This window comes from Phyllostomus hastatus, unplaced genomic scaffold (genome assembly GCF_019186645.2).
Source record: "Phyllostomus hastatus isolate PE091 unplaced genomic scaffold, TTU_PhHast_1.1 phas_contig_159, whole genome shotgun sequence".
NCBI classification, from domain to species: Eukaryota; Metazoa; Chordata; class Mammalia; order Chiroptera; family Phyllostomidae; genus Phyllostomus; species Phyllostomus hastatus.
This window is the reverse complement of record NW_025333640.1, coordinates 16,394,197-16,421,280: the sequence shown is the minus strand read 5'-3', so window position 1 is coordinate 16,421,280 and position 27,084 is coordinate 16,394,197. Positions and strand designations below refer to the sequence as shown.

The 27,084-nt window shown below is 41.1% G+C and overlaps 1 protein-coding gene across 4 annotated transcripts in view; it reads right to left on the bottom strand.

Moving 5' to 3' along the window:
- FNIP2 (folliculin interacting protein 2) overlaps positions 1 to 27,084 on the bottom strand; it is a 121,288-nt gene that overhangs the window by 66,060 nt on the left and 28,144 nt on the right. For 2 of the 4 annotated variants that reach the window (XM_045831001.1, XM_045831004.1), the window contains exon 1: positions 18,040 to 18,548. The exons of the other annotated variants lie outside the window; for them this stretch is intronic. In XM_045831001.1, the coding sequence (XP_045686957.1) occupies positions 18,040 to 18,215 (176 nt within the window). In that variant the 5' untranslated portion in view covers positions 18,216 to 18,548. Of the gene's footprint in view, positions 1 to 18,039; positions 18,549 to 27,084 lie in introns of those variants that run through there. 4 annotated transcript variants of the gene reach the window in all.

The following is a 27,084-nucleotide window of genomic DNA, read 5'->3' as shown; positions in this document are numbered from 1 at the left end:
TAATCTGGTGGAGGAAATGCAGGTAGGACAAAGGAGATTAAATGGGATTTTCCAAATGAGACAACCCCAGGATCAAATCTGTTTTGCCTCCCTCTGTGGAGGGTTTCTGGCCTTGGGAAAGTACCTCCCCCGACACAGCCCCCCCCTCCCCCAGAAGCACTCCAGGGCCTGCTGTGAAGATTAAAAAAAATATCTAGGGAAATCTCCCAGCACACTGCCAGCTCTTCTCCCTACCATCCTCCATATACAGGGCTTGCATTGGTCATACTCGCACACCACATTTACACTCTTTGTGCTCACATGCACTTCAACATCCAACCAACCATTACTGTGGACCTTCTGTGAGCACCAACCATGGTTCCTTGTGCTTTACAGAGGGCAACTTGGTCTGATTCAAACAGGTATGAAAAATACACCTTGAGCTTTTGCCTTAAAGTATATGATTATTTTTAAAGACATTTATTCTAATCAGAATTACCTCATTTTTAACATTCTATGATGCTAAGATTTGCCTAGTTGGAAGTGAAGCCAGGTCTTATTTCTAGTCTTATTTCATCAAGGTCAGGAAGTAAGTGACCACAGTCTAAATTACTTACCTGAAAGGTAAGCAACAGTTCAAATCATTTCAAGTACAGGAAACAGAATGATCTATAAAATATATACAGCCATGTATTGGAGTTGAATTATGTCCCCTCAAAAGATCTGTTCAATTCCTAATTCCCAGTACTTGTGAATATGACCTTGTTTGGGAACAAGTTATTTACAGATATAATCAAGTTAAGGTGAAGTCCTACTAGATAGGATCGGCTCTAACCCAATGACTGGTGTCCTCATAAAAAGAGAAATCTGGACACAGAAACAGAGGTAAGATGGAGTTGACAGAGAGGCAGAGACAAAGATTAGAGTTATACTTCTACAAGCCAAGAAAAGCCAAAGAATTTTGGTGCTTGAGGGGATACAATAAGTAAGAAATGTTTAAGTCCCTATTCTCAAAGAACCTAAAATCTACACAACACAATCATGTAGATGACTACACAAGAATAAAAGGGTAACGCGGAATACAGAACAGAAAAAAACTCCTGGAAGAGGCAATATTTGAACTAGTGAAGTTATGAAGGATGGGCAGGATTAGACATGTAATGACGAACAGGGGAGAGTCACTGCAGATGGCACAAACACAGAAAGTGAAATGGTACAACGTCAAAGTCTTGGGTATTTGGAACACATCTAACTGCAAAAGAAATACACAGGAAATGAGGCTGGACAGTTTAGGACTACTTGCAGAGGAGAGGGCCTTGTATACTATGCTCAGGAATGTGTGTTGCATACTCTGCCCAGGAATGTGTGTGTGTGTGTTCCACCTTTCTGAGAAAGGGAATGACATAATTTCAACTATTTTTCAGGAGAGAACTAAAGCTGTTTGAGAAAACTGTTTTCATGGCATGTGGCGAGGTGGGGCTGACCCGTGCGCCCGGGGTTTCAAGGAACCATGGCTAATAAGGATGCGAACGGTAGTTGTGTGATTTGCTGCAAGGTGATTTGCTACACCCTCCAAGACCAGTTCTAGTGCTGGTGTTTGATTCCTCCTCCGAGCTTTTACAGGAATCAGGCTAGAAGCGGACTCAAGTACGATCATGTTGAAGCATGATCTATGAAAGAAGACTACTTCAAAAATATTTACCTTCTTGCTCTTACAAAGGAACAACCTCATATAGTCAAAAATAAGTTCACACGAAGAGTCTAAAGAGCAGTTTTGTGATCCAAGGCTGAGAATGTTTAAAAAGTCAGGTATGACAGGGAAATATAAATAATCCAAGAAAGGGTAAATAAAACAAAACAAACCCAACAATGATCACAACAAAAACTGGCAGATGCCATCCATTTAACAGGTAGCTCCTACATGCCTACCATGTGCCAAACACTCCTCTAGGCACAGGGGAAAGCAGTGAACAGCCATAACCGCTGGTCCTATGAAACTTTCTGCATTTGCAGCCACTTGTAACTTTTTCTATGTTCTCGTTTCTGCCAACTCCCACTGCTCCAAAAGAAAGAAAAGAAAAGAAAAGGAAAGGAAAGGAAAGGAAAGGAAAGGAAAGGAAAGGAAAGGAAAGGAAAGGAAAGGAAAGGAAAGGAAAGGAAAGGAAAGGAAAGGAAAGGAAAGGAAAGGAAAGGAAAGGAAAGGAAAGAAAAAAGAAAAGGAGAGAAGAAAAGGCAAGACAAGACAAGATGAGACAAGACCTAAATACAATGGAAACCCTCTCAAAGGTTTGCTCAAGAACAGCGAGGAGCCCCTAATGACTGCCACCGATAAACAGAGGAAGACTAAGGGTAGGGTAAAAGGGAAGACTGTCTTGCGATGGCGATCGGGGTTCACCCAGTCAGTGCAAATTGTACATTATTTCCCATCAATTAACAAGCTATTTATTTTAACTAAAAAATTATGTAAATAGATGGCAGTCACAAATTTGGAAATTTTTTCCTTTTTTGGCAGGAGTGGGGGAGACAGGCGCTAAGTTAGTATTTTCAGAGGATGGCTAACAGGGAAAGGAATCTGCAAATTAGCTGACTTCCCTCTCCCTACTTTGTACTGACACAGCCTTAGCCACACAAATCACCTGGCGTAGTTCCAGAGGAGCTACAAAAAGAGCCACCACTGATCTGCTGTCCTGTGGTCAAGAGTATAGCTAAAAGACGCTTAAAGATTCCAATTCTCATTAGAAGCTTTAATACATAATGCTAATCTAAACATATAATTTCTAAATGATTGTGAAGTATAATAAAATTAAAGCTAAAATGACTCCAGTTGTATCACTCCTATTTTATGAAAGAAATTTATACTGAATGTTGGCTGCAACTTTTTCTGCTTTCAGGAAAGTAGTGGATACGTAAATCCTTTATTCCTTTTGTAAAAGAAACGTGTAGAATGAAAGAATAAACCCCTGTGATTGGCAGCATGTCACGGAAAGAACACTCACTGTAATATGAGTCCAGAAGCACACTACTGCATTCATTCCTTCCACACACTCTTAGCACCCGGCTTGACTCAGAGTCCATGACAGATACCAGGACTCGGAATTAACTAGATCCAGTTCCTACCTCAAAATGCTTACAATCTGATACAGGAAGGCCAACCCATAAATAAATAAGCAAACTATACTGTTACAGGCACAGAGATAAATGTCTATATGACTTATGCGAAATTTAAAGGATAAAAAGGTCAAGTCCACACAGTGGGGGAGGAGTGCAAGTCAGAGAGGACGTTACGTTTGGGATATGGATTAGTATTCACCAGGGTAAATGCAGCTGCTAACTCTAGCTCTGCCACTTTCCATGTACTCCAGGGCTCGGCATTCCTAAAATGTACCTGCCTTGTCTATCTCGTAAGGTTGTCGGGGAAAGAAGACAACAAGTATGAAAACAAGTATGAAAGTACTTGTAAAACCGTAAAGCATAACTCAGAGAGAAGTCCAGATATACAGTCCTTTAACTGAGATCCTTGGGGCCACATGTTCTGGAACTCTACAGATTATAGAAAGTAGCTTATATCACATATTATGTAATGCTTCCTACAGGGACTAAAGTATAGACAAACCCCAAATCAAACAAATTAATATTTACCAGCCTAAGTTATATATATTTATGCTAAGTGGATTATATAGAGACTATAAACAGCCTCACTTCAGTTCATGTCCCTTCCAAAAACATTTGGAAAGATTTCAGGATTTTGGAATTGCAGCATAAGAGGCTGTTGACCAATGTAACGCTTACCATGCCTGGGGGGAGGTCAAGATGGAAAAAAGTAACATTCAGGTCCCATATGTTTTCTTAATGTAAACCAATCCCTAACAAAGATGATTGTCAAAGTTCACACTTGAGTAGGTTGTAACTCAGAGCCTATTTCTCACCCAGTGAAACAATGCTATGTATATGATTGTGAGGGTCACATGCTAAAACCACATGTCTTTACATAATGTTTTCACACAGCAATGATAAAATATTATAACATGAGTCTCAATACAGCCTGAGGTGAGGCTGCTATGAATAGGGAACTCTGAAGTACAGAAGAGAAGAAGACAGAATTCCTTCCTTCCTTCCTGAGTTCAGGACTGTGTCGGGTACAACTCCGAAACTGGTCAAGTTTGTGTACTGCACTCATGCCCCAGGACCCACACCCCACCACCCTAGGGCCACCTCGGCATCCACAAAACAGCACAGCCCTGTCCTCAATGTCAAAATGCCTGGGTTCTGGGCAGGGCTGGTAGTCTAATTCTACAAACACTCCTTCACATCTGAGGACAATGTTTCTTCTATAAAACGATGCGATGTGACTAAAATGATTCCTCAAGATCTCATCCTTCCAACTCTAATGCACTATAGTTCCAAATCCAAATTATCTATTAAGTGTACACAGTGTAATTTACAATAAATGATCCAGGTATTGGGAGGAAAGCAATCTTAATGTATTAATCAACATTTAACCAACATTACTGCACGGCATATCTTTAACCCTTCCGGATGTACTTTATACTTTGACAAGCATGCTTTTTCATATACACACATCTCCAATTGATAAAACTTTCAGAAGACGCTAACAAAATTTGAAAAGTACACATTCTTTTGAGACAAGAGGGACACTGGGTGGGGTGGTCATTGTACCAACCAAGATTCAACCCCTGGCTAGCTTTCCTAAGTTCTATTGTTCTTATTTTATTATTCTTGGTTTCTTTCCTTTCTCCCCTTTAAACATGCACAGAATCTTTGAGAAGGACCCATATTTTCCAAAGTGATTCCTTTAATTCTTAAAAGAGCACTACTCGTTCTTTTCTGCAGGCTGTAAACTAGAAACTGCCTGTGCAACCCCCCCCAAAAAGAAAGCTTTACTGTTCATCTCCACATGTGCATTATTCAACAGTCACTGAGCTGATTCCTTCACGCTGTTGTCTGCACAGACCAAACGGTCAGCATTCATGACTATATTCCAGGATCACTGAGTTGTATGATGGTCCTGCTGCAAACTAACTTGCATCAACAGGATTCACCTTTTCTTGAATGTAAGGCTCTCCCATCCTCTCCACCAGGGTAGTGTGTACTAATAAGAGATAGGCGAATGAATTTCAAACTAAATATTTACGACATTGCCTCGTATATATATTCATTCTACACCCATCTAAATTGTATGCAAATAAAGTAATAATCCTATTTTCCCAGAGGTTTTCAGAGGTCAAAAGCATGACTCTCTGTAAAGGCTTTTGTTTGCAAAATGAAAAAGCCCAAATAATAGAAACTGTATTTATCTTTGGCTGTAACTATCCCTAAAAGAGATGGGAAAGTGGGCACATGGGGAAGTGGTGGGGCACAGGTGAGGCCAAAAGAAGAGACAGACAGACAGATAGACAGACAGGTCCAAAATAGTCACATACCAGAAGGTATTAACTACGGCACTGTCTGGAATAGCAAAGGACTGGAAACCACCACAGGACAGTTAAATTATGGCACAGCCACACAGCATGGTACTATACTGGTACAACAACAAATAAGGAAGTTCCTGATGTAATTATATAAGTTCTAAGACATAATTTTAACTAAAAAAAGAAACACGAAACACTGTATTAGAATGCTACCACATATATTTTAAAAAGGAAAAATGGGGGAAAGCTCTGGGTTTTATTACATATGCACAGAGTGTCTCTGGAAAGACATACAGTACAATGAATCGGTAACACTGGCTGTGTCTGGAATAGAAAGCTGGGTTGCTGAGGAAGAGAATCGAGCAGACTTCATTGTACGTTCTTTACAAAGCACAGGGAAAGGCTTTCCCCTTGCTGTTTACTACGTTATCTGTCAGAACAGCACAGTGAGGAAGAGTATAAACTATGGAGCCAGGCAGCCTGGGTTCAAGTCCTTGCTCTGCCTCTTCCTAGCTACGTGACTTTGGCAAGTTACCTAAACTTTGTTCTTTCCTATCCTCGTCTGCAAAACACGGGTAACAATACCTGCCTCCTAGGTGCCCTCTTGAGGATTAACCCCAAAGTGGCTACCGAAGAGCCAGGCACGCATGAGTCGGTGTGCTGCAAGCACTTGCTTAGACTCTGCATCCTTCGAATATCTAACCATATGACTGCCCCACCTCTTAAAAATTAAAACATATAATAAAATTTAAATTAAAAATAAATAATGAAACAGGAACACCCTATTTTTTTCCCCAGGATTCTATTATTGCCTTAAGACAAACAACCTTAATTACTGTTTGCTTTAAGAGGCTTCTTGGTAGCTGAAGCATGTGGCAGTGGGTGAACTCCTACAGAGGAACCACCTTAATGAATTCAAAGAATTCAGAGTCAGTTTCAAATATGTGGTGTGGCCTCAGACAATGACATTTATTGAGCTTTCTTCTCAGCATGCATATACCACATTTTCCTGTCCTTCTTCATTCCTTGCCTCCTCCGGAGACAGGACAAAATCTCTGAAAAGCTAATTCCTCTTCTAATTTAGTAAACCTATTTATGGCTTTGAGTTTGTTGTTGCTGTGCTATTATTGTATCAAATTGATTTCCATCATGTTAGGGAACTGCCTTCTTTACAGCATAATCCCACAGAACCTAGAGACAGTAGTTCCAGAAGGTCTGACGTTTGGCTGTGGGAAGGGAAAGACAGTGAGCCGAGCTGCATAGCACACACATAAATAATTGCCTAACATTTTAGAGTTTGCCAAATACTTTTACAAAATTCACCTGAGCTGACCTTCACGAATGTCCTGGGAGAGCCCGTATTACATAATCTGTTTCACACAGAAGTTAGGAAACTTTAACAGGGTTGTAACCATTAAGCAGCAAAGTCGACTCAAACCAATGTCTGCCGATTCCAAATTCTGTGCCCTTCCAGCTCCGCTGCACTATCCCCTTAACACCAGCGACAAACAAGTCACAGGGCAGCACCTGCATTCCAGGACCACCCCTCCGCGCTTCCTTCTGAGGGGCAAAAACAGCCACACTTGAAAAATAAAAATTCTGGCGATATAATGTTAAGACTGAAAAGCAGAACACCAAACTATGTATACAGTATGACTACAATGTGTAAAAAAAAATTATCAAAGCCCTTTTTAAAAGTTCACAAAAAATTAGTAGCTCATATTACAGACAAAGACTCTCCCTAATATATAAAGAACAACCAGGAATCAATAAAGAAAAAGACTGGCAAACCAATGGAAAAGTGGGCAATGGATCCAGATATTTCACAGGGGAAGGGGTAAAATGGTCTTTAAACACATGAAAAAAATGCCAAATCTCACTCTTAGAAGGAGAAGAGCAACTTAAAACCGTATACCTATTAGGTTGGCAAAAATTCAGAAGTTAGACATCCCACGTTGACAGAAATACAGACAGAGGCACCACACAGTGTGACCATGTATATGGAGGGTAAGTTGTCATAGGTATTAGAATTATAAGTAAATTATAAGTAAGGTATTTTCTACAGTGGACCCACCAATTCCACTTCTGGAACTGGGCAGATTTTTTAAAAACATGTGATTGCAGCATGTTTGATAACAGCAGAAGACTGGAGCAACTGGAGAGGATAGTAACAGGTGCAAGTTCAATTACTTATGCTACATTCACACAACCAACCACCCAGTAGCTGTTGGAGAGAGTGTGTTAGAATGAGTGAGACCCCCAATTTCTCCAGAAATACAAAAATACAACCAAAGTCTGCTGGAGAGCCCAAACAGCAAAGAGTAGACTCTTGTGTAGAACATGCTACTTAGTGTGTAAAAAAGAAGAAGGATACATATTTCTATTTGTTCATTTCTGTACAAAATTAATGTAAAAAGAATTTTAAGAAACTAATAAAATTCATCACTTAAAGGGGATGGGAAAGAATAAAGAGGTGGGAGCAATTCATTTCAAATATGTGTATATATATTTTGGAGAATTTGTTACTGTTGAACCAAGTGAATGCACTATCTCTGAAGATATACAGAGAACATGCTTTATGAAATTAAAGAAAAAAATCTGCTCATACTCATATCCTTTGGAAGGTGATTTAACCTATAAAAGAGTTGGGGGCCTCCTTACCTTTGCTTCAGGTTCCCTACAGGTGGAGGCGCAATTCTGAGGAGCGTAGTACTCCCCAGAGCTCTCACCTCCATGTGCTCCTTCCCAGGGGAAGAAGAGTAAACACCGAATGTTAAACTCCCCTCTATCTGTGGGCATCTATCTGCCCGTAGAGCACACACTGGCTGATAGGATCACCCGCGCCTCAGCGCCCAGTTTTACAGTGGCGAGGCCCTCTGTGGACAGGCCTACGGGTGTCAGGTTGCTCAAGACAGGTGGACAGACCAGTCTCATTCTGAGGTTATTAGGCAGACCATTGTTGTTACCCAGGCTAGCAACTTCCCAGCCGTAGGTCTTTTACTGCCCATTTACCTGACAATTTCTCTCTCAATTTTCAAATTCCATTGAGGAAGAAAAATTTCCTTCAAATTTCCTACAAGGGAAATTCCCTATCAAGAAAACTGCTAGAAATTTGAACAAAAACAGGGTCACTCTGCATTACTTAACTGGAAATCTGAATATCCATTTGCAGAACATACTCTAAGTTTTTGAAGCCATTTAATAAGATATTACAAAGTCATTAAAATTTCTTCTCAAAAACATTTTAATAACATGGGGAAAATGCTGTGGTATCATATTGAGTAAAAAAGCAGATTATATAGCTTAATATACAATATGATTCTGTTAACACAATGTAGTTTACGTCCACATCAAGGAAGAACTACAAGGAAGTAAACAAACATGTTTATACTAGTAAGATTTGTGTGACAGCATTATAGGTGATTTGGGTTTTCACATTTTATATTTGCTTGCATTTATATACTCTGGTTTCTCTTCAGAATGAATAAATCTTTCGCCTTTTTATATTTGCTTGCATTTGCCAAATGTCTTAATAAAATTGTATCATTTTGATAGTCAGCAAACATATTTAAGAAAAAGATGGAGACATTTAAAAAGAAAACGGGATAGTAGCTACAGCCTGATATGAGTGCAGCCATGCTCTAAAACATCCACACAAAATATTTTTTGCTTGCTTTATATGCTCTGACATATCCATGTAAAATATTTTTCAATATATGCTAGCAATTTGCAAGTGGAATTTATTTTTTTTATTTTTTTAAATCACTTTTTAATAGGTTTTTTAAAAGATTATTTTATTTATTTATTTTTAGAGAGGGAAGGGAGGGAGACAGAGAGAGAGAGAAACATCGATGTGCGGTTGCTGGGGGTCATGGCCTGCAACCCAGGCATGTGCCCTGGCTGGGAATCGAACCTGCGACACTTTTGCAAGTGGAGTTTAAAATAAAAAAAAAAACAAAAACACAATACCATTTCTAATAGAACCCCCCCCAAAAAACACATATAAATCTAACAAAATGTGTACAAGATCTATATGAGGAAAACTTTAAAACTCTGATAAATTAAAGAACTAAAGTTTATTAGTTCTTAAATAAATAGATACTTCATGTACATGGGTAGGAAGACTCAAGACGTCAGTTCTTCCCAATTTGATCTATGGATTCAGTGCAATACCAATCAAAATCCTATCAAGTTATTTTGTGAGTATCAGCAAACCGACTCTGAAGTGTATTTGCAGAAGCACCAGACCCAGAATAGCCAACGCAATAATGAAGGAGAAGAGCGGTCAGAAGACTGAAACTACCCAACTTCCAAGCCTTACTATAAAGTTACAGAATGAAGACAACGTGGTACTGGTGAAAGAAGGGACAGATCAACAGGAAAGGAGAGACCAGAAACAGATTCACGTACATGTAATCAACTGATCATCTTTCAACAAAGGTGATGCAGCAGTTGGACATCCACATGCAAAAAACTGAATCCAGACACAGACCTTGCACCCTTCACAAAAACTTCACTCAAAATGGGTCATAGGCCTTAATATGAAACAAAATACCATAAAACTTCTAGAAGATATCAGAGGGGAAAACTCCAGATGATCTTGAGCATGGTGATGACAACATCAAAGGCACAGCCATGAAATGAAAAAAGAACTAATAATAAGCTGGACTTCATTAAAAACTCCTGCTCTGTGAAAGACAGTACCGAGAGAATGAGAAGACAGGCACAGGCCAAGTGAAAATATTTGCAAAACACATATCCGCATAAAGGACTGGTATCCAAAATACACAAACAACTCATAAAACTCAACAATAAGAGGAAGAACAACCCAATTTTAAAATGGGAAGAAAATATGAACAGACACCTCAGAAAAAAGGATACATAGATGGCAAATGAGTATATAAAAAGATACTCCACATCGTACATCATTAGAGAAATACAAATTAAAACAACAATAAGATACCACTACAGACCTATTAGGATGGCCAAAATCCAGAACATCGACGAAACCAAATAATGACAAGGATGTGGACTAACAAAAACTGTCACTCGTTGCTGGTGAGAAGTTTGGCAGTTTCTTACAAGTTTAAACCAACTCTTACCTTATGATCCAGCAATCACACTCCTTGATATTTATCCAAATGAGCAAAACTTATGTCCACACAGGAATACAACAGCTTTATTCATAACTGCCAAAACTTGGAAGCAACCAAGATGTCTTTCAGTAGGTAAGTAAATAAACTGTGCTACATCCAGACAATGGAATATTATTTGGTGCCGAAGAGAAATTAGTTATCAAACCATGAAAAAACATGTAGGAACCTTTCATGCATATTACTGAGTGAAAGAAGCCAATCAGAAAAGGCTACATACTACATGATTCCAGCCAAAAACATCTATAAAAGGCAAAACTATGAAGACAGTAAAAAGATCGGTGGTTACCTAGGGCTAGGGAGAGTTGAATAGGCAGAGCACAGAGGATTTCTATGGCAGTGAAACTACTCTGTATTAACACTATATGATGGATACATTTTATACATTAGTCAAAACCCAGAAAATATACACCACCAAGAGTGAACCCCAATGTAAACCATGGTTTGGGGTGATTGTGACGCATCAGTGTGAGCTCGTCTGTTGTGGCAAAGGCACCAGTCTGGTGTGGGTGGGGGGGATGCTGACAGCGCGGGAGGCTATGGCTATGAGGGCAGGACGGGGAGCAGACAGGAGCTCTATTTTCTGCTCAATTTTGCTGTGAACCTAAAGCTGCTCTAAAAAGCCTTTTAAAAGGAAAAAAATATTTTAATTGCCAATTAAAATACTTTGAGTAATAAGCACTAGATGTCAAGTCTGCGATAGGATCATTCTCTGAAGATGACTTTGGTCTGTCATTGTCTGTTAGGGAATTCCCTGTGAAGATGAAAACCAAGGACACATTATCTGAGCTCTGAATATAGCTATCAAAATTCTGTGTCCCTGCTCAGCAAAGTGACAGGCGGCCTCCCCTCAGTCCTGTCCACCCAGCTGGAAGGGATAAGGCCTGTCCTCAACGCTGCTCTACAGAACACACCCAGCCCTCTCATGTGATCTTGTTCTCCCTGACAGAGGAACAAGTCCTCTTTTAGTTCCCACGGAGGTATCAGTTACTGCCTAGAGAGAACGAGGCCTGAATACAAAGAAATGAGGTTCTAATGGCAGGAATCGTAGTTATCAAGCAAGGGCCAATGGGAGAAAGATCAGGGAGCAGGCCACCTCCACCTCCCTGTCATCTCCCAGCGCGACAGCCCGGTCCACCAGCACACCCCAGCCTCACGACGTTCCCCCAGAGGACCGACCGTGTACGCTCTGAATCCAAACCACCTCTGTCCGTAGGCAACGTTTTCCTTCTCAGCGTGATGGGGAGCGGAGTTTGCCACCTCAAAATATGCCTCTGTGGAATACTGGTTATTTTATGCTGGTTATTTTTAAGAAATGAAAAACTCCAGAAAACGACTTTCCCCGCTAACTGCCTAAAAGAATTTAGACAAAGGAAGGACTTTCTTCAGAAAGGGGGCTATCATCACAGACAACCATATCTTAGCATGAGCTAGGTGTGATAGCAGGGAGAAACCTAGCAAAACCCACCTGGTCAAAGTTCTCTCTGTATCCTACAGTTTTTCTTTTTTTTTAAAGGTTCTATTTATTTATTTTTAGGGAGGGGAGGGGAAGGAGGAAGAGGGATACAAACCCCAATGTGTAGTTGTCTCTCGCATGCCCCCCACTGGGGACCTGACCCGCAACCCAGGCTTGTGCCCTGACTGGGAATGGAACCGGCAACCCTTTGGTTCACAGGTCGGCACTCAATTCACTGAGCCACACCAGCCAGGGCTGTGTCTCGCTATTTCAAGATGACCAATGCATCTGCTCACTGAACATGAACTCTTTTCATCTCTTTGTAAACTGCCTTACTTCCCTGCCTTAATTCTGAATGACATACACTCTTCAGTTTCTCTAAATGTCTGGAATTTTCATGCTTACAAGAATTCCCCATTTGTGTGTGTGTTAATACTTCATTTTCTCCTGTTAATCTCCTGCATGTCATTTGAATTATCTGACCCACCAGAATTTAGAAGGGTAGAAGGAAAATGACTTTTCCCCCTACAGGAACATACCAAGCAGGCCCCCGCTTTAGGATCTCTGTACTTGCCATTCCCTCCATGGAGAACACACTTCCTCAAATGACCGCATGGCTTGCTTCCTCACATGGAAAAAGATTATCACTGTTAAAGAGAAAACCACGGGCCCAACACGGGGTCATCTGTGCTAAAGCCCATGACACCAAGCCTAGATTTAAACCTGACCTAAATGCAGTTCAACCTTCTCCGGGAATGTAATCTTAATTGGTCAGTCTGGAATTTCCTGGTCGGTTCCAATGCCTTGTCACATGGGTCCTCTCCACCCTCCCCGCAAAGGACGCTAAGGCAATCTGTCTGACAAGACAGGTAACCTACCTGAAACAATCCTTTCTTTTCTTTTGCTAATAACTTTCTTGCCCTGCCCAGTTTCTGCCTATAAAAGCCTTCCCCACTGTACAGCTTTTGGGATACTTGCTAGATGGGATACTGCCCAATTCAGAAATCGCTTAATAAAGCCAATTAGATATTCAAATTTACTCAAATTCAACACCACTGAGAGAGTTTTGATCCCCTTGACTACCCAAGGTCTTCATATTTTTCTTATGTCTTTGGGTCTCATCGGTCAGTAACAGACTATCATATTAGAGCTATAAAGGACCTCAGACACCACCTACCTGGAGGTCCTCAGACTTACCTCTCCATTGAAATTACTCTAGAAACTCTTTGTTTGCTTGTTTTTTTTTCAATCAACAAAGCTTCTGGGATCTAGCCCCCCAGAATTTGATCCAATGGATCTGAATTTACTTCACGTTCAGGAACCTACATTTTTAAAAACACCTCACAGATTTGAGATTCAGTGACCCAATCAACCACGTGTGTGTGTGTGTGTGTGTGTGTGTGTGTGTGTGTGTGTTTAAGAAGAGAAAACAAACACAGAGACCTGAGGGAATGTTTCCAAAGACACAGTGAGCTTAAGGCAGAGATGGCCCCTCAGATCATGAGCTCATGAAGACAGCATATATCCCTAGGTCAAAGATGATTCTACCATATCTGGCACAGGGTCCCATTTGTGAGAGTTGAACTTTACAAAATAAATTAGTAAGTGGAATAACTATCCTAGCTCAACTAAATTCTCTCTTCCTCTCTTCCTCCCTCCCTCCCTTCCCTCCCTCCCCCCCGCCACCCGCCCCTTCTCTTTCTTTCCAGGCCTTTGGACAGGGTAAGGCACAAAAGTAAAAGGAAATGGCATAGTGAGAAGACAGGACTTTAATTCACATCTGTTCTGTAAAGACCTAAAAATAGGGTTTTTAAAAACTTTCTAAATTGATAAGAGAAGGATGAAACCCTTTTGATGTATAAGCATTAATGGATGAATAGGGCACCTGATATTCAACATTTCATATAAACTTGTAGTCCATAAAGGGGGAAGACAGATGCCAGGAACCTTGGTGTTTCTGGAGCCCACAGGCTGGATGGATTCCGTTTGTTGAGTTTTGACTGGGAGTTTAACTATAATCTTAGATGCGACACAGGTTATTACTGCTCTCACCAGTTCCCACCAGAGCTTGCTACATCACTGTTCAGCAGTTATTCATCTTTTGTTACTGTAACAATAAAAGGATAAGGCTAAGCCATAGGCTGACTCACAACAGGAGCCACAACAGGAGCACCAGGACCTGGAGGCTCGTTGAGTGGGTCCTCCAGTCCAGCACACGGCCAAGCAGTGTCATGAGGGGAAAAGGCTCCAGAAGCGGCCCAATGACTGGCCTGTGGACCCCGGGGCTGGAGTAACCTTGTCTTCCATCTGGAACACTGTCATTCTGGAAACAATTAGTTACGGTGACTAAGGACAAGGACTTTACCCTGTTACATCATCAATACTTAAAATAAGACCCAGACAAGAGTTGATGTCAGTTGTCAGTTCCTATAAAGTGAGTTCACACCCCCCTTCAAAATCCCTGGAGTGAGACTGCTCTGATTCATTCCCAGTTAGAGATGTGGCCTCAGAGGGAAGAGATAAATGTTCTTTTCACCTAAATCCCTTATGACTTTGCAACAATACTAAGTTACCACTGCATCCCTTCATTCATTTAGTCAGTCATTCTCAAATGACATCTCTATATCCCAACCATCAGCTGGTAGAAAGAGCCTTTTTTAACTGGCCGAAGAAAATTCCTCATGGCCCCTAAAATCAGTGAAAAGGGAAGGAATGCAGAAAGGGCAGAAGAACTTGTGACGGGTGATACCCAGTGCATCTGAGAGAGTCACACCCAGCGATGTACAAACTCCCTGTGAAGCCTGTTAGGAAGCACAAGAGCATCAGCTGACCAGGGTTTGTTTTTCCTCCTTACGCACTTGGTTCAACCTGTCCAACAGCTACATCTCCTAAGCAGTATCAAAGCAGAGTGGTTTTCACACAGTATTTCTACGTGGAGAACACAATGATAAACACTCTCCCCACCTCCACAACCTGCATTAGATTTTCTTTGAACTGCCCTTTACTAAAATCTTCAGAATTTTTTAGTCTGTTCCTTAGCACATCTCTCTCTAAATCTGTGGCTATTTCTGTATTTCCTAGTCAGAAACCCTAGCTGCTACAAATAAAGACCAGGAGAAAAATCAAGTTCAGTTTATCTCTGGGAAGCAGCCACTTGGGGAAAACAGATCCTGGTTTCCACACTTATTTTCTCGTGAAGCAGCTACCACAATCTACAGCATTTTTTTTTAGTAGAATTAGTTCATCCAAACTGTAGATAAATCGGATTAATTTATTCACTATTTCTTCTGCTCCTTCCATTCTGGTGGTCCAAAGCAGTACAAAGAATTTCTTCTGAATCCAAATTTCAAGATATGAAACTTAAAGCACAATTAACTCTGAAGTGTTGTTTCAGTTCCTCTTTGCTGTGCGTAGGGTACACTTCTTTAAGGCAAGCCTGTCAAATAGTGTGTTGCCGTTAGAGGAACAATGGTCACAGATAAGCTTGGCAGGTACTCCCATATTCCTCATCTACACAGCCCTGTGTATTTATCTCATTTGTTGGGAAAGTTTGAAAAACCCAGGTGTTAGTAGCTTTGCTATCGTTGACACTTTAAGAAAGAAAACTGGAACCAATTATTTGAAGACTATACAATATACCCAGCATCAGATTTCAGAGTTATGAGCTCTCAGTTGAGTTTTAGCAAGGAATATTTTATTGACAAACCATTTAAAATGCCTCATCAAGTTCTTTAGGTTTTTGTTGATTGTTACTTTGAGAAATGAACTTAACCCCCATACCTGTCATTCTAGAGATTAAGGAGAAGGGAAGTGAAGATACAGAGGACAAACTTCTTTCCTGAAATGTTTCATTCTACATGAACCATAGCTGGGAAGATAAAAATGTCTCTTTCTGCACTGAACTGTGTCAGTTTTACACTGTGGCCAACTATTAGGTATCCAACCAATTTGATCCATTGTATTTGTGGAATCTTTATCTTCACCTTTGAATAACTGAAAAAAGCATTAGGAAAGGGGAAGAAAAACTACAGTTAACCTCTGAACAAGGCAGAGAGCTAGGGAGGCCCACCCCCACTGCAGTCGAAACTACTTTCAAGTACAGCTTCAGTGTGGACTGAAAATATACTTAGTGCACTGAGCTAAGATAACCACCTAAGACTACTGATTTAAGATACCTACGATCAAAGGAATGGAAGTCACACCTAGCTGCCAGCCACCTGACTTGGACAAACAAGTAACTCGTGAGCACTCTGGACCAGAGCCTCACAGAGCAGCTCCTGTCCATAATTCCCTCTGCCCTCAAGATGGCCCAAGTCGTCAAGAAGGGCAGGAAACTGCACGCAACACTGCAAATACAGAATGCGATTTCAAGACTGCAGGAAGGGGAAGAGAAAGTGGATGAGGTCTGCCAAGACAACTGGTCTGACTGGGAACGAATTCCAATTAAATGACAAGTGTATGTCATCACGGAGCAGAATTCTAAAAAAAAATGTAAGCATCAGAGAAGTAAATCTAAAAAAGTTCAAATACGGTTCGGAGATAGTAGATATGAATGTGCTTTGTTAAGTTTAAAGTGTAGTTTAAATGGGAATGATTAAAATCCACCGAAGAATAGCAAGTTCACTGCAAGTGAGCAGCAGAAGTACATACCAAAAGCTCTGTAAGTTCTTTTAAATAATTAGGATGGCCCTGCATATTCTTATGTGGATGCCACCTCCTCCCCCTCAAATACCTATTTGTAGAATCTAGAATTGTACAAATAACAAAAACAGGGAATACAGGAGGTCCTGGTGCTGCATCTTAGACTCTCAGAGGAAGAAAGAATGTTTTAAATAATCTAAACAACCAGTTGAGAGTAAGACGCACACAAGCCAGGAAACCGACCCAAGGTGACAAGGCTCATGGGCAGCAGAGCTGGGGGAGGGAGAGCAGAGCACAGACCAAGACCCAGACACACTGAGTGTCAATCCTTTGCTTTCCTTTCCCTCAGCTGTCCTATCTTGATGAGAAACAGAAAAATGGAGAGGATAAAAGTGAAGCTCTTATCTAGACACTCAAGTATATTTTTTTAATGTACCACATCATTCATTACCTCATCCTCTACAAATGTATCTCTTTAATTGAATGGATAGCATGGGACCCAACACCCATAAAATGATTTCCACACCTCTCCCAAACTCTCCAAACTACTGGGTCCTTACACTGGAGTGAAAGGTACACTGCTTTGTTAAATTTGTACCAAAGAAACAAAGATTTTCATAGGACAGAAACTATATCCTGAACTACATTTTCAACCAACCAAGAAATAGATTTATGGCTTTCTTTACTATCTATCTATACAATAATTTGAAATGAAATGTAATTCTCAAAGGATGTTTTTCCCTTGTCATTGATAGGTAATAAAATTCTTTACAAACAATGTTTAAATTAAGAGCTACTACCAATGAAATGAATGAATGAAATAGTCAACCTAAAATAATATAGCAAATATGTTATTCTTTTTAGGTTAAGTGCTATAATTAAAACAGCTCATCAAAATACCATCCTTCCCATAAAAAGGATTCCCTGTAAGAGGAGGGATGGGTTCACCGTGTCTCCTACCGGAAAAGCACAACCACCCACCCGCCATTCAAACAAGAAGGGAGCACCCCCACTCTTGTGCCCATGTACCAACTGTGGTGGGACTTCAGGCCTGCAATTCTTTCTTGATAATCACCGTGAACAGTATAGTTCAAGCTGCAACACAGGACAAGGATGTAAGCTGGCTCCAGGCAAACGTAATGGAAAGTTAAGAAAAAAGCAGATGGGTAATAGAAATAGTCAAGAAAAATACCCATGCCTACCCCTTGTCTACAAAGAAAAGAACTTGTTTCTGTACACCCCCCAACCACCCCAGGTCTCCTACTGAGAAACACTCTTGGAGCAAAACAGCTTTCAGATCAATACAACTTCATCTGCTTGGTATACAGCAAATTAAATAAAAATTTCACTGTGATTTTGAAAAAGAACTAAAATTTCAAACCTGTTGTCCAGTTCCATGTGATCGGTGCCCCTTCCTACCCTGGCACATTTTCGAATCTTTGCGCATAAAAGTGTCTTGTAAGTCCTCCCAGCACCAGAAACAGCATCACTCACACAACCAGCTGAATTCTGCGGGGCCCCAGGCCCGTTTGGGGTCTTTGCTGTGCCGCCACACATCTCCTAAGCAGGCTGACCTTCTTCCGGTTTAGCCTGATTATCAACATGGACTCAGATACAAGTGTTGAAGAGTCTTTGTTGTTTGAGGGATATTCCGCAGTGACCAGCCGTCCTAAACGATCACTGCAATCCCCTACACAGTAGGTTGAGAGAAGCTACTTGGCAGCAGCCCACAAATTTCCTCTTTCAAAAGTTTTTTTCTTAAGAAAAAAAAAAAGGAACATTCATTTGTTATGTAAATTAAGCCCGCCCGATGATTTAGGAAGTCAGATACATCCATCATGTTATAAAACATGCTCTCAGCAAACCCATTATAAACAAGAAAAGTCCAAATCCCACTTCCTACTTTTGTTCCTGAGCTGGTGCTCCCGTTGGCAATAGAAAAGCACTCAACAGGTTGAGCAGCTTGGACTGCCTCACTCCGTCTGAGCTCCTCTGTTAGAAATTATGTGGTAGTCAAGTAATGGGTCACAAGACCTATTCACACCACTCTGAGCAAACGCAGTGGCTTGCCTTCAGCTGCAAGGTTGTTCTGACATTGGCCACACCACCCTCTTAATGGCTCTCATGTGAGCAAGTGTCAGCTGACAGGTCCTACTCTGCAACCCTGCAAAATTCTGCCTATGGCAAGGGAGAAAGATGGTTGCGCACAACAAACATAGGGCTAAACGTATAGGAAATGGTGTGAGGCAGGGAGGGTAGGGCCTTAACATCAAATGCATATTTTAAACTGCTATACAAATACATACACATATAAGAAAAAGAATAATAAGTGAGAAGCCATAAATCCTCCACACTCTTGCACTGAATTCCTGATTCCCGGGCATGTGCCAGCCCTGTGAGCCCTGCCCTCGCAGAACCCAAGGACCAGCTCGGTTTTTACTTTTGACATTGACACTCTTCATCTGTAAAATAGGAATAATGTTACAGAGTCAGTATGATTTTTCCACAGCACTGTGAGTTCAAGGAAAAAATAGTTCTTCTTTTAGAAGAAATAAAGCATAGGGCCCTAAAAATACAGGTCAAGTCTTGACACAGTAACTAAAGGATTGTCCCAATTCCTTCCCTCTTCCTTATCCTCGAACGCGGCTGAAGAAAACATTAACAGACCCCTAACATCCGATGAGCCGTGGCTGGGTATTTAGTTTCAGAAGATTTTAAGTGCATCTTCATACATAGCAGCCGTGTATGTCCCTTCACAAGTGTGGGAAAAATCTCATGCTACCACGGCAGAAGTCTTCATTGTTACCTTAAGACTTTATTATGTATGTTACCCTAAAGTTCTTCTTTAACAAAGCCCCAAAAGATCTTAAATATATCCTCTCCTAAGAAAGAGAGATTACAACACACCTACAACAGAGACCAGACTTCTCCGTGGAACATGCTACATGCGTAGTGCCACCATAAAACCAGATTAGGGAAAAATGAGTTCATTTCCCCAGAAAAGAGAAAACACATTTTAAACTTAAAGCCTAACTGCATGGCCACAGTATAGCCACGGGTCCTTCTTTCCCCCCCTGAACTTCCGTCTTTCACAGAGAATCAGAGATCACTCCTGCAAGCCCTGGGACCTTTTCGTGTTCGGTGTACGGCGGCTCCCTGCGCAAAGGCCAAAAGCAAAGGCTTTCACCACCACCAGACCCACCTAACAACACCTGGCCCATGAAGCCCCAGATCAACATCTCCAATTCGGCTAGGGCTTACCTCGTCTACACGCACAGCAGAAACAGTACAGTTCAATGTTGATGGGGTGGGCTCTTTAAAAATGCCAAAATAACTTAATTTTATCAAATACATAGAGAATACTCTAGGAGGAACACATCCTACTTTTTAGGTATACGACTAAATTTTTGTTTTAAAACTTCAGTCTCTAAAAGATATTTATTTAGGACTTGATGAAAGGATATGAAACCCTCTTTTACAACATGTAGACTGTATATACATTTACCTAGTAGTTATCGATGAAGCTGTTCAAGAATTCTGGTATTTTATATTTTCCAAAGACTTCAAATACTGTTATAAAAATACAATTTCTATTCCCTATCCAGATGATGCAAACATTCTAAATGATCAGGATAGTAAGAGGTGAAAATGACAACATGGGTACAATGGACATCTGGATGACATCAGGATCAGACTGCACTGGGGAACAAGTTTCCTCAAACAGAAACCCAATGCACAGGAAACCCTAAACCCTCCTGTGTGCCTCCTCCACTCAGCCGGCAGTCTTCAACTCGACACTGACTCTGTGCCAGTCACTGCTTCTCCCTCAGCTCAGTCAACACACCCTGTAGCCACCATCTCCTTGGTAGAGCAAGGCTCAAACTCTGACTTGCTTACAAACAGGAATTGCTAGGCCTGCCCCAGGGCTTATGATTCAGAACATCTGGGGTGGAGACTAAGAATTTACACTTCTGAGTTCCCAGGGCGCCCTTGCTGCTGGCCTGGGAACCAGCCACTCAAGAACCACTTCCTCAGTCATAATAATTCCATCTTCCCCAAGAGGCCTTCCTAGGCTGAAAGATCTTTTTCTCTCTTGAATTCCTTTATAACTTTTTAAATCACACTTTCAACACAATGCATTAATTGCTTTGTAAAAAATTATTGTCCATGTCTTATGATCCTAACTAGATCGTAAATTCTTTGAGCACCAAAACAGTCTTAAGTCTTGACATTCATCTTTGTACCTCGGACAGGTCTTACTTTTTGACCCATTTAATGCCACTGGATGTTCACATTAAAATTATGACCCGAATCTACTGCAATAAAAAGTGTGCTTCTTTGTGCATGTACTCTGACCAAGAAGATGCTTGTGCTCACACACACACACACACACACACACACACACACTTTCTCTCATTTACTACAAGGGGGAAAAGAGTTTGCCATACCAATACATGCCTTTTTAAGATATTGATTCTTTTCAGCTGGTTATTTTCAAGAAAGGATTCAGATAGAATACCCTGCTGAAAGGAAAGGAGCTTCACCTTAACCTGTTATAAACTAAGTGTGGCAGACAGGGAGAAACCTAGCAAAGTCTATTCGAGTCCCTTGGGTGTCCCATTGTTTCTGGGTGGCTGAGAAGAGTTTGTTACCCAATGTTTCGCTGCTTCTCATCTACCTGTGAATTAACCACCTTCTCTTTGAAGTCCAAACCACTCTCTTCTTAGCTCACAATGGCATATAAGTCCCAACTGCCTAATTTGTCCTCAGCCCCATATTCTTTCAGAACCCAAATATGTACATACATAATAAATTTTGGTTCTTTTCTCCTGTTAATCTGTCTCATGTCAATTTACTTATTGGACCAACCAAACGAACTATACGCAGAAAGGAGGGGAAACTTTTCTCTCCCCTACAACTATAGCAAAAATTGCTTTAGAAGTTTTAGCAACCTATGTTCACTCCAATAGATGTGACTCATGTTATCTTAACAGAAAATATTTTAAAACTTTTAAAAAGTAAAAATGCCATTTCCTCTGTTCCTCCCCTTAAGAACCCAAACATGATAAAATGTAATAAAGTAGTGATATATATCAAAGCCACAACCATTGTACACTGTATGGCTCCAAATTTAACTTATATTTAAATGGGAGTTTTAAATTTTCTTCGATAAATAAAAAAACAAGTAATAATCATATCATTGCAACGATTTTTTCTGCGATATTAGGACAGCTTACAGAGCAGTTAAGAGAAAGGTATGTTTAGGCCTCTGCACCCAAATTCTCCTCTCCGCCTCAGTCCAATCTCCATTTTCCTCAAATGGAGGAAAATGGAGATTCCCTTTCCCAAAACGGACTCATATTCTTAGATAGGTACTTACACTATTACTCAATAACATGCTGGATACCCTTCTCTTAAACATTATATACATATTAAACTGATCATCAGCCCCATACATAACGCTACTCATGATAAAGTTCTCCGTTTCCTTCCCACGGCACAGCCGTGCTCACACATTTAGGGAAGTCTGTTTGCCTCACTGACTGGACTCCCCACCTCCACCTGCAGTTCAGGGTGCCGGCTGAAATTGCTGCTGTCGCCACCGACACTTTCACAACCCAGATGACCTTTGTCCGATATTGGAAGTGAGAATCAGAGGAGTGTGCAGGAAGGGGAGACTACTGGTTTCACTTTTCAAGCTGTATTTGTACCGCTTCCAATCTCACAGCCCAGATACTCTGTGGTCCTAGAGAAGAATGCTAAATTCACAGTCAAGAAATAGTATTAAGTATCATTTTAGACCATGCAAGATAAATATCTGGGACTCGACACACCAGTCCACTTTCTTTTGCCCATGACCAATCTCTAATCTCCAAGAGCATGGTTTCCTGTTGTGGCCAGGCTCCTCCCAAATCCTTCCAATGCAGTGCTCCAGGGACTGAACTCCAATCCAAAACACCTGGCATCGGAGAAAAATCCATTCCAATGACTAATTCACAGTCTAGAGAATTCAAATCAGGGAAGTTTCAAGGTAGGTATTCATGTAATTTTGCATTCACCTGACTTCACACTCTTCGGTGATTTAAACAACAACAAACAGTGATCGCTGGGTGTAATGAAAAGTTAACTCAAAGCCACAACTGAAAGAGATGGGTTTGAAGCAAGAAAAAGACAAAAGCCTAATATTGTTCTCCAAAAAGCCCAATGTAATTATTCTTATCTAATGAATCTTTCCATAAAGAATATTTCTCTGCCTATTCACATTACCTTAATGAAAAAAAAAAAAGGAAAAATAAATGAAGGAGAGGCCCTGGCAGTTTCTCTTAATGGGGTACAGTAGTCACCTCTTATCCACAGGGCGTAAGTTTCAAAACCCCCACTGGATGCCTGAAACCATGGACAATACCAAACCCTACATATACTGGTTTTGTCTGTACCTACATACCTATGATAAAACTGAATTTATAAATTAGGCACAGTAGAGATTAACAATAACTAATAATGAAGTATAATAATTATAAATGCATATTGTAATAAAAGTTATGTGAATGTGGTGTCTCAATATCTTTTAAAGATTATTTTGTTTGTTTCTTTGTTTGTTTATTGAAGAAAGGGGAAGGCAGGGAGAAAGACAGGGAGAGAAACATCAATCAGTTGCCTTTCGCATGTATCTCAGCCAAGGATCTGGTTCACAACCCAGGCATATGCCCTGACCTGGAATCAAACCAGCAACCTTTCACTGTGTGGGACGATGTCCAGCCAACTCAGCCACGCTGGTCAGAGCATCAAAATTATCTTATTGTGCTGCACTCACCTTTCTGCTTTTGATGCTGTGAGAAGACACAATGCCTTCATGATAAGATGAAGTGAGGTGGATGTATTGCCCTTCTGATGACACATCAGAAGGAGGATCATCGAGCCATAGCGATATCATGTCTTCCACCTACAAATTTTGTGCCTTTTGCATCTTAACTAAGCGTTTATCATCCACTGTGGCTGTAACTTTTGTAATGCGAGGTACAACAGCAAAACTAGCACAAATTTAGTTTTCCTTCTTCACAAGTTCCCAAAAGAGTCATAGATTTTACCATAGATTTTACCAACCTCAGCATGAGTTTTCTCTTTCCTTATTGAGAACTTTTACCTTTTCACTTCGAGGAAGTACTTTGCAGCTTCTCTTTGGCATACCCGAACGGACTGCTAGCACCACTCACCACCTCTTGCACTGCGGGTCATTTTAAGTAAAATAAGAGCTCCTTGAACACTGGCACTGCCATACACAAAGGTCGATCTGATAACTGGGATGGCTACTGAGTGACTAACAGGGAGCATCAACGGCGTGGAGACGCCAGACGAAGGGGTGACTCACAGCCCATGTGGCATGGAGCGGAACAGTGCAAGATTTCGTTTCACTACTCAGAAGAGAGAGCAATTTAAAACTTAGTTATTGATTGTTTCTGGAATTTTCCTTTTCATATATTCAGAATGCCACTCACCAAGGTAACTGAAACCACAGAAGACAAAACCACAAATAAGGGGGGACTGTTGTAATTTCCTTTCTTCCGTAAAGCCTTGCCATAGACACATGACTGACTGCCCGTATGTCTCTCTAGCAGTGGTTTTCAAAATGTAATCCTCAGCGGGAGACACAAAAAGGATGCTGGTAAACTACTGCTTCTTGATCTGGGTGCTGGCGCCATGAACTCCCAGCGAGCAGAACATGCATACTGCTCTGTCCACGTGTTACAGTTCAACACAAAGGTGTTTTAAAACGTGCTCGTGCTGGGCTCCAGCGGAGGGACGAAGGCAAGAGGATGAGAAAGTCTTCCGGAAGCAGGGTGATCTAGGGGAGCAGGCTGGAGAGGCAGATCCGGGATTACGATCAAGTCTGCCGATACCTGGCTGTTTCGGAATCCTGAAGAGCTCCAAATACCTGAACAGTGTCCCGGCCGCGCAGCACCATCTCACTGTGCAATGAGAAAACAACACGCCCGCCCTCATGCCGTCTGAACCTCTCCCACAAGCTCGGCACTTGGGAAATTTGGCAATAGGTGCAAACTCGGGCATACAAAGTAGATAACAACTACCTAGATTCATCAAGTGTTCATTTTTCATGCCAGGCATTGTTCGAACAGTGTTTCACTTACTCACTGGAAGTTGGCAGCACGAATACCTTCTTTTAGCAGATGAGGAGGATGGAGCGCGGAAAGGTTAGGAGGGAACTAGTCCAAACAATGTCGTTCGCCAACGGCTGAGCCAGGACATGGGTCCAGGCATCCTGCTCGTGCCTGAGCCCGCCACCTACCCTCACTCTGCTCTGCCGGGAGGGGTTCATCAGTATCTGCCCATCTGAGGACTGATTTGGGGAGAGGTTAAAGAGGAGGCGGTGAATATCACTGACTGATAAACTAAGTCAAATTCTTTCTCTTATACCTCAAACCCTGGGCCGCTTACAATGTTTAGATTCCCAGACATTCAATCCTCTGTGAGGACAGGGCCCCAGTCACAAGTACTGTGGATGACAAAGTCTCTTGCTGGACACCTTACCACGGTCCTGCTCTCTGGTCAACAGCCCCTGTGCAGGAGCCAGGCACGGCAGCCACCGGACAGGATGCCCACTTTGCCCTCTTCCCTTGACCCTGCCCAGCCCGGCCCAGCACTACAGCTAAGGGACAAACTCCCACACAGTGACTTTTCAATTCATACCAGTCTAGCTTAAACATATAATAAAATCAACCAGTACTACTGCTTTGACTTCAAATGAAGAACTACGTGGGAGTAACCTGGCTTTCACATTCAGGTGAAAGTTACATAAAAATTCAGGATAACCTAGCAGTTCCTAATTATAATCCAGATTATTTTCCACTACCATAGGCTTTTCCTTTGAAGAAAACAGCAGTTAGCACCAAGCACAGAAGGGGTACTCAGTACCTGAAGGAATGAATGAATGGGTGCCATGTCTTCATGAAATCTGAGAAACATAGAAAAATTCTTCTGTTATAAAGTGGAAAAAAAAGAACAGGATACAGAATTTTATATGCACTTTGGTAATAAGTGTACATTTTAAAAGTCCAACATGGGAAAAGGAATGCTTATCCTTTTATTCTTTTCTATTTTCCATTTTTTCAACAGTAGGTATGTATTATTTACAAACAAAAGGTGAAACTACTTTCTTTTAAGTTCTTGCTGCCATACCAGTAGTGCTCACCGGATTTCTTTATTCTGTAATAATTCTGTAGGCTTTATTGTAAGGGAATTGTCAGAGTCAAAACAATTTCAAACAGCTGAAAAGAAAAGAAAAGCTCTCCTACTGTAAGAGTGTAATTCTAGTCACACTGTTTTTCCTTCAGTGTAATTGCTATCATTAATGTTTATGTAAGCCAGCAAAAGTATATACCTACAACTATATACATTTTTAAAACATCTGACTAAAATAAAATTCCCCAATTTTCCTTTATTTGGAGACGTAGTTTAGTACCTAGCAGCAATACAAACCACATACCAGTGAGAGGATTTTTAAGCTACACAGTTTACACTTTTACTGAAAAAGTGCTGCTACTCAGCGTTGGCTGGTGTGGCTCAGTGGATTGAGTACCAGACTGCAAACCAAAAGGTTACCAGTTCGATTCCCAGTCAGGGCATATGCCTGGGTTGCAGGTCAGGTCGCCAGCTGGGGGTGGGGAAGAGGCAACCCATTGATGTTTCTGTGGCACATTCATGTTTCCCTCTCTCTAAAAATAAATAAAATCTTAAAAAAAAAAGAAAGAAAGAAAAAGTGCTCTTCAAAGACTATCTAACCAAGTACTAACATGCTGACAACAGAGATAAGAAAAAGGAGAAGACTCCATGAAATCTCCAACTTAATAAATGGAACAGGAGCCCTAAGGAGGAGAGTTACAATAAAAGAGTAGCTTCAACTACTGCATACCTAACCTTTAACAAGGAAAAGCAGCAGCCAGGCCAGGCCTGCTAAGTCAAGGTCTATGAGGCTCTGCAGTGTAACTCTCCACCCACAAGAAGGGTCACTGCTTATCTTTTTGTCTCAGTAGAATGAGCCACCCTTTCTGGAATCAGCTAGATAGCCAGCAATTTAGATTAAAAAAAAAAAACTTTCCTCGTTTTTTTTTAAGGTCCAATATCAGACCTCAGTCTATAGTACTTTTTCTCTGTGCACAAGTTTTACAGCCCATGTCTCACTGAAATCCATAACAACCACACCATTATTTTCAAGACTTCCTAAACTCAGAAACGTATTAGCAACAAAATATTACACAACTTTTAAAGTTTAACTCTGATTTCAACTCAGGCTGTCACTAGCATTTGGACCTTAGCGAAAGTATCAGTAGTCCAGATCTGCTTAAGAAGCTGGAAGCTGAGCTACTGGGCTGGGGCCATCATCTCTGGAATCATTCACAGGTCTCTCGTT